The 9,088-nt window shown below is 43.3% G+C and overlaps 1 protein-coding gene across 1 annotated transcript; it reads left to right on the top strand.

Annotated features, from left to right (window-relative positions):
• The first annotated feature begins 4,397 nt into the window (after positions 1–4,397).
• LOC142189049 (gap junction alpha-8 protein-like) lies at positions 4,398–6,457 on the top strand. The gene has a single exon (XM_075262113.1). The coding sequence runs from the start codon at positions 4,401–4,403 to the stop codon at positions 6,288–6,290; it is 1,890 nt and encodes a 629-aa protein (XP_075118214.1). The 5' UTR covers positions 4,398–4,400; the 3' UTR covers positions 6,291–6,457.
• The last annotated feature ends 2,631 nt before the right edge of the window (positions 6,458–9,088 follow it).

Here is a 9,088-nt window from a genome sequence, read left to right as displayed (position 1 = left end):
TCAGACAGGTGGTCCTCTGAGAGAGGTGGGCTGCTCAGACAGGTGATCCTCTCAGAGAGGTGGGCTGCTCAGACAGGTGATCCTCTCAGAGAGGTGGTCTGCTCAGACAGGTGATCTCAGAAAGTTGGTCTGCTCAGACAAGTGGTCCTCTCAGAAAGGTGGTCTGCTTAGACAGGTGGTCTCAGACAGGTGGTACTCTCAGACAGGTGATCCTCTCAGAGAGGTGGTCTGCTCAGACAGGTGATCCTCTCAGAGAAGTGAGCTGCTCAGACAGGTGGTCCTCTCAGGGAGGTGGTCTGCTCAGACAGGTGGTCCTCTCAGAGAGGTGGTCTGCTCAGACAGGTGGTACTCTCAGACAGGTGGTCCTCTCAGAGAGGTGGTCTGCTCAGACAGGTGGTCCTCTCAGAGAGGTGGGCTGCTCAGACAGGTGGTACTCTCAGAGAGGTGGTTTGCTCAGACAGGTGATCTTCTCAGAAAGTTGGTCTGCTCAGACAAGTGGTCCTCTCAAAGAGGTGGTCTGCTCAGGCAGGTGATCCTCTCAGAGAGGTGGTCTGCTCAGACAGGTGGTCCTCTCAGAGAGGTGGTCTGCTCAGACAGGTGATCCTCTCAGAAAGGTGGTCTGCTCAGACAGGTGATCCTCTCAGACAGGTGGTACTCTCAGACAGGTGATCCTCTCAGGGAGGTGGTCTTCTCAGACAGGTGGTCCTCTCAGAGAGGTGGGCTGTTCAGACAGGTGGTCCTCTGAGAAAGGTGGTCTGCTCAGACAGGTGGTCCGCTCAGACAGGTGGTCCTCTGAGAAAGGTGGTCTTCTCAGGCAGGTGATCCTCTCAGAGAGGTGTGCTGCTCAGACAGGTGATCCTCTCAGAGAGTTGGTCTGCTCAGACTGGTGATCCTCTCAGACAGGTGGTCCTCTCAGACAGGTGATCCTCTCAGAGAGGTGGTCTGCTCAGACTGGTGATCCTCTCAAAGAGGTGGTCTGCTCAGACAGGTGGTACTCTAAGACAGGTGATCCTCTCAGAAAGGTGGTCTGCTCAGACAGGTGGTCCTCTCAGAGAGGAGGTCTCCTCAGACAGGTGGTCCTCTCAGAGAGGTGGTCTGCTCAGACGGGGGCCCATTCAGAAAGGAGGTCTGCTCAGACCTGGGGTCCACTCAGACAGTTGATACTTTCAGATATGTGGTCCACTCAAGGCAGGTGGTCTTTTGGGGGAAAGGCTGCCCCATATATTTTACATTGAAGCCAATGTCTGCCCCGGGACATACTACAGTTTTTCCTGGAATTTTCTGTTTTTCCATTCATGTTCCGGTCAGTCTAACATTCTGATATAACATGTTACCCGGCCAGCGGCTGCCCCCGTCCAAAGCTCTGTGTGAGCTGGGTCAGCAAAAGCTTTACTACGAGTATCAGCCGAAAGAGGCGAAAACAAAAGGCCCTCTGCGTGGTGACAAGGAATAGGGGCTCGCTGTAAGTATGATGAAACCTTCATGTCATGGAGTGTAGCAGAGTCTACCACAATGTCCTCCTGTAGGGGTATATAGGGGTATATAGGACTCATGCTACATAGATACAATCCTCTGTAGACTACACCCCATGGAGGCAACATACACAAAACCATTATATTGAACCTATCAGATTAAAGGGGGAAACACCCAACACAATGCACCGACTCCCCCAAACTAGTAATGTAACCGGTGACATCATTAGACTTGGGATAGATTCGGTTTAGTGATGCAGTGGGCAGCAAAGAAATTTCTGTAGATAAATCACAAGGTTACGAGACTGTACAGATGGAGCAAATTATCTTATGTGCTTTGTAGTATCTATACTGTCTTATATACAGACAAGAAAAGAGAGAAATAATATAGATAGATAGATAGATAGATAGAAGATAGATAGATAGATAGATAGATAGATAGGAGATAGATAGATAGATAGGAGATAGATAGATGATAGATAGATAGATAGATAGATAGATAGATAGATAGATAGATAGATAGGAGATAGATAGATAGATAGATAGATAGATAGATAGATGATAGATAGATAGGAGATAGATAGATGATAGATAGATAGATAGATAGATAGATAGATAGATAGGAGATAGATAGATAGATAGATAGATAGATAGATAGGAGATAGATGATAGATAGATAGATAGATAGATAGATAGATAGATAGATAGAAGATAGATAGATAGATAGATAGATAGATAGATAGATAGGAGATAGATAGATAGATAGATAGATAGATAGATAGATAGAAGATAGATAGATAGATAGATAGATAGATAGATAGGAGATAGATAGATAGATAGATAGATAGGAGATAGATAGATAGATAGATAGATAGATAGATAGAAGATAGATAGATAGATAGATAGATAGATAGATAGGAGATAGATAGATAGATAGATAGATAGATAGATAGGAGATAGATAGATAGATAGATAGATAGATAGATAGTAGATAGATAGATAGATAGATAGATAGATAGATAGATAGGAGATAGATGATTGATAGATAGATAGATAGATAGATAGATAGATAGATAGATAGATAGGAGATAGATAGATAGATAGATAGATAGGAGATAGATAGATGGATAGATAGATAGATAGATAGATAGATAGATAGATAGATAGATAGGAGATAGATAGATAGGAGATAGATAGATAGATAGATAGATAGATAGATAGGAGATAGATAGATAGATAGATAGATAGATAGATAGGAGATAGATAGATAGATAGATAGATAGATAGATAGATAGATAGATAGAAGATAGATAGATAGATAGATAGATAGATAGGAGATAGATAGATAGATAGATAGATAGATGATAAATAGATAGATAGATAGATAGATAGGAGATAGATAGATAGATAGATGATAGATAGATAGATAGATAGATAGATAGATAGATAGATAGGAGATAGATAGATAGATGATAGATAGATAGATAGATAGATAGATAGATAGATAGATGATAGATAGAGAGATGATAGATAGATAGATAGATAGATAGATAGATAGATAGATAGATAGATAGATAGATGATAGATAGATATTCTTTATTTGGCATACACGGAGTCAATAGCGTCACCCTATAACCAGTGTATAGATGGCAGCTGGAGATAATTCCGCACCTTTCATATTCCATACATTCCTCCTTCCCCGTTCTGTGTCTGCCCCGCTCTTGCCTATTGTCCTCCACGTCACCGATTGTCGCCCTCTCATAAAGGCCGTCTAGCTCGGAGCTTAGATATTACAGGACACTAAACCCACCCATCAGGGCCAATTGAGTCACGTTTGCTCAGTCGTGCGATAAGTTTGGGACTTTAGGTAGGAAAGGCCAGAGACAAAGGCTCACTTGTGACCGCAGGGTGCCAGGAGTGGGGACGTCTTCTCCAGTGGAACATTGACTGTGGCAAGTTGCCCATTTTGTAGCCTGTTAGCGCTGTGATATCTGGTGTCTCACACTTGTCTGGACTTCTTATGTGAATTTCTGGTGTTTTTCTTGTAGGTTTCTTATCTTTGGGCGTCCAGACCTAACAATCTTATTACTTTAGTCTGTGCCGGTGGTTTAGAATATCTCACGCTGCTAAGGGCGAATTGTAGCTAAAGATATTTGGTGTAGACCGATTTTACTTTTCAGGGAGTTTTTGGTTTCCCTCTAATTTCGGGTTTCAGTAGAATATTTGTAGATCTTTGTGCCTAAAGGTTTATTTTATTTTTGTGGGGTTTTTTTCTAAATTGAATGTCAAGAATGTAATAAAGTCATTTTTATTGAATATTTTTAATTTTTTTTTAAATATTTATGCAGATTTTAGAATTATATTTGTTACTTTGTTTTCTATAGGTTCTGGAATTTCAAGTGTCAATTTTCTTGAGTTTCTTTTGTGTTAGTCAATCACTTTAGTCACATTTTTATCTTTGGAGTCCCCTATATATCCCATATATCCCTATATATACCAGTGTATACTGCACTATTGTACTGTTTTTGCTTCGGCTCGTCCTCGTTTAGGAATATCGCTCCCATGTTACACTATCTGTACTTCAGGTTGTTCTCCGAGCCACTCGCCATCCTACAAAACATACAGCACCATATAGTGTAGTAACGTCAGTAGGACCCCAGATCGGCTCTACACCCATAATATGGACAGTCACATGTGGGGAGAATACATCCATCTGACTGGAGAATTCGGTTTGCAACAACTGAATATGTAAATTTTTGTTGCTACTTTTTGTTTTTGTGCCGTGCATAGTATCAGCACTACTATAATTATATTATTATTATGTTACTATTTCCTACTTCTCATTTTGTCCACTGAATATTTGGGGAGCCCCCGTAACATTTTTCCATTTTTGTGTCTTTTCCGTTTTGATTTTGCAGTTTTTAGATCATGGGAGACTGGAGCTTCTTGGGGAATATTTTGGAAGAAGTGAATGAGCACTCCACCGTCATCGGTAGGGTCTGGCTCACGGTCCTGTTCATTTTCCGGATCCTCATTTTGGGAACAGCTGCTGAGTTCGTATGGGGGGATGAACAATCTGATTTTGTCTGTAACACTCAGCAGCCTGGCTGCGAGAACGTCTGCTATGACGAGGCTTTCCCTCTCTCCCACATCAGACTGTGGGTCCTGCAGATCATATTTGTCTCCACGCCGTCCCTGGTGTATGTGGGACACGCCGTGCACCATGTTCGAATGGAGGAGAAAAGAAAGGAACGAGAAGAAGCAGAGATGAGTCGGCAGCAGGATATGAATGAAGAAAGGCTGCCGCTCGCTCCTGATCAAGGGAGCATCCGAACCACCAAAGAAACCAGTACCAAAGGTACCAAGAAGTTTCGCTTGGAAGGAACCCTTCTGAGAACCTACATCTGTCACATTATCTTCAAGACCATTTTTGAGGTGGGCTTTGTGGTGGGCCAATATTTCTTGTATGGTTTCAGGATCCTTCCCCTGTACCGTTGCAGTCGTTGGCCTTGCCCAAACACCGTGGACTGCTTTGTCTCCAGGCCTACTGAGAAAACTGTATTTATTATGTTCATGCTAGCAGTGGCGGCATTATCACTCTTCCTAAATGTGGTGGAAATTAGCCATCTGGGCTGGAAAAAGATTCGCCTGGCGTTCCGGAGGAGTCCAGATCAAACAAATCAGCTCTTCGGAGAAGTTTCTCAGAAGCCACTGCACTCCATTGCCATCTCTTCTATTCCAAAATCTAAAGGCTACAAGTTACTAGAAGAAGAAAAGGTTGTCTCCCATTTCTACCCAATGACCGAGGTTGGATTAGAAGCTAGCCCGCTTCCAACTCACTTTAATAACTATGAGAAAAGCAGCACAGGCCTCCTAGAAGACATCTCGAAGGCCTACGATGAAACTCTGCCCTCATATCGACAAGCTGAAGAGCAAGAGGTGGTGAAAGTGCAAGTGGCTGAGACCCTAGAACAAGCGCCTTCTGAGCGTGCCCCTTCTGAGCGTGCCTCTTCTGTGAGGGCCCCTTCGGTGCGTGCCCCCTCTGAGCGTGCACTTTCTGAAAGAGCACCCTCCCGTGCAGTTTCTGAGCATGCAGCTTCTGAACGTGCTCCTTCTCTGCATGCATTTTCTGCAAAATTACCTTCCAACAATGCAATGTCGGAGAGAGCGCCTTCTGAGCGAGCAATCTCAGAGAGTGCAGCTTCCCGTGCTGCTTCTGAGCATGCCCCTTCTGAGTGTGCACCCTCAGAGCGAGCTCCATCTCGAGCAGTTTCTGAGCATGCTCCTTCTGATCATGCAAACTCAGAGCGAGTCCCATCTCGGGCAACATCTGAACATGCCCCATTTGAGCGTATCCCCTCAGAAAGGGCTCTTTCCCGAGCAGCTTCTGACCATGCCCCTTTTGAGTGTGCACCCTCAGATCGAGCTCCATCCCGTGTTCCTTCCGAGCAAACACCTTCTCGAGCAACCTCAATTAATGCTCAGTTAGATAATATCGCCATTGAGTCCCCTCTAGACAATTTACCTTCTCCACTCACGTCAGTACAAGTGTTAGAGGAAAAAAATCCCACAAATTCTGACCAGGTCCCGTATGAACGGGCACCATCACGGGCTCTTTCGGATCCTCCTGGACCTGAACACCTCCCGTCAGAACAAGGGTTCCCTGAACCTTTGCCTGAAAAACCTGATGTTTTTGAGGTGGACCCTCCAGTCCCGGAGCTGCCTCTACTGAGTTTTGAGTTAGTCCCTGATTCCAGGTCCCTCAGTAGGTTAAGTAAAGCAAGTAGTCGGGCTCGATCAGATGATTTAACTGTGTGAACGCAATGCAGAAAAACTAGTGATGCCAAATAGCACAGGGTACGCAAAACAGTCAACTCGATTTGGATTCTGAGGTGCCACAGGTTGGTTTAGAAGACAGAATGGATTATGTAAAGAAAAGTTCTATCCAGGATTCACTTCACTGTCCGTGTCACACAATTTTACAAAAATATTACAAAAAAAAATAATATTCGTCAATGTTCTTAGTTTAAACCCGTTACATTTTCCCTTCGCTGTTGGTGAATATTAAAGGTTACAATTTAGGAAAAATTTTCCCTTAGTTAGTTTTTGGGTTAGACCATCAGTATCCATAAGTACCGAGCCAAAGAACGTATATATTCATTACCTCAGTCATCAAGGATACCTGGGCCAAAGCATTGTGGGAAATAAAAAACATTCATAGAACGCAAATGTAAGAATACAAAGAATTTTTACATTTAACCTGAAACAAATAAGTGCAAAAAAAAAAAATATTTCCACAGAAAAGATAGCTTAGAATTAAAAAAGGAATTTTTCAAAAAAATTATTCTTTCATATTGGCCCCTGAGAATCGGTGAGAATCGGTGAGAATCGGAGAGAATCGGTGTGCTGCTCACAAAAATAATCCATTTCCTTCTCTGATGTTCTCTGTAAAACTCCATGTTAAATTCCCACAGGGGCCCCTCTTCTACCCCTCTTATGCCCCTCTCCTTCCCCCTCTTCTGCCCCTCCGCTGTCCCTCCTCTGCCTCTCTTCTTCCCCCTCCTCTGCCCCACTTTTGCCCCTCTTCTTCCCCCTCCTCTGCTCCTTCTCTGCCCCTCTTTTTACCCCTCCTCTGCCCCTCTTCTGCCCCTCCTCTGCCCCTCTTCTTCCCCTCCTCTGCCCCTGTTCTGCCTCTCTTTTGCCCCTCTTCTTCCCCCTCTTCTAGCCCTCCTCTGCCCCTCTTCTTCCCCTCCTCTGCCCCTGTTCTGCCCCTCCTCTGCCCCTCTTCTTCCCCTCCTCTGCCCCTCTTATGCCTCTCTTTTGCCCCTCTTTTCCCCCCTCCTCTGCCCCTCTTCTTCCCCTCCTCTGCCCCTCTTCTGCCTCTCTTTTGCCCCTCTTCTTCCCCCTCCTCTGCCCCTCCTTTGCCCCTCTTCTTCCCCTCCTCTGCCCCTCTTCTTCCCCCTCCTCTGCCCCTCTTCTTCCCCCACCTCTGCCTCTCTTCTGCCCCTCCTTTGCCCCTCCACTGCCCCTCTTCTGCCTCTCTTCTTCCCCCTCTTCTGCCCCTCCTTTGCCCCTCTCCTGCCCCTCTTCTACCTGATCACATCACTGTATGGTTTTTTCTCCGTGATCTTATAGTCACCCAACCCTCTTTTTCTTCCTGGCAGTGGCTGTAATTTCCCTCCGGATCCCGATGTAACTTCCAGTTGTGTTCAATGTCAATGTTATGCAGCACAAAAGGAGGAAAAGCGCAGCCCAGGTAGCGGCAGATCCCCTCCATATCCACCAGCACAGGAAAGTCAGAGAATTCCGCCAGGAGATTACTGTTTACGTTTTTTATTCAATATTTCTGGATAGATTTTTATTATTTTAATATTTCTACGCAGGGGGGGGGGGGTATTTTTTAGGGAGGGTTCACTCTGACAATTCCTTCTAAGGATATTTCAATGCCTGGAAGATTAGAAAAAAAAAATTGTCATAAATATAAAAAAAATTTATAAAGGGAGAAAACCGGAATATTTATTACTTTAATGCCCTTGTGCGTCCGGTGATACAAATTCTAGAAATAAAATAATACATATTGACAACTTTGGAGTAAACTACGTGGGGGGGGGGGGGGTTGGTATTATTTATTATGGCAGACAATTCATTACTCACTTTCCAGATTGTTCTGCTCGGATTCAAGAAAAGTTGATTATGAAATAAATCTTAAAAATTCATCAATTTTATCAATATTATAAATCCAAAACCAGCGTCTTACAAGCACAAACAATCTTACGATATCTTAGACAATGGGACTCCGGCTCTATATTAGAGGTCTTCTTAGGATACCGAGGTCTCATCCCAATCTTAGCCTGACAAATGGGGAAATGGCTGACGCCCCCTCAGAACTATGTGAGGACTAGAAAGAGAGTAGAGACCTCCCGGGTGCGAACCCCGCACAGTATCAGTGTTTTTAGAGCCTTGTTTTGGTCAAATTTTCAGCTGTAGTTTGGGATGTAAAACATTTCTTGGTACTTTACAATAGAGATCGCGTCACGTCGGCCTGTATAACCCGAAATGTCTAATCTCTACAAACTTCTCTATTTTCTATTGTCTCAATGCAACGCCTGGAAAATTATCTCGTCCGACCTTCTGGACGGCTGTGAGATTATTCCTAAGGTGAGTCCATGACAAATTCATTTCAAATTTTCTATATTGAAGAGCACAAACATTAAAATATCTATTTCCTATCTATCTATCTATCTATCTATCTATCTATCTATCTATCTATCTATCTATCTCCTATCTATCTATCTATCTATCTATCTATCTCCTATCTATCTATCTATCTCTCTCCTATCTATCTATCTATCTATCTATCTATCTCCTATCTATCTATCTATCTATCTATCTATCTATCTATCTATCTTCTATCTATCTATCTATCTATCTATCTATCTATCTATCTATCTCCTATCTATCTATCTATCTATCTATCTATCTATCTCCTATCTATCTATCTATCTATCTATCTCCTATCTATCTATCTATCTATCTATCTCCTATCTATCTATCTATCTATCTATCTATCTATCTCTCTCCTATCTATCTATCTATCTATCTATCTATCTATCTCC

Source organism: Leptodactylus fuscus, unplaced genomic scaffold (assembly GCF_031893055.1).
Source record: "Leptodactylus fuscus isolate aLepFus1 unplaced genomic scaffold, aLepFus1.hap2 HAP2_SCAFFOLD_98, whole genome shotgun sequence".
NCBI lineage: Eukaryota > Metazoa > Chordata > Amphibia > Anura > Leptodactylidae > Leptodactylus > Leptodactylus fuscus.
This window is presented reverse-complemented; position numbering and strand designations above follow the sequence as displayed.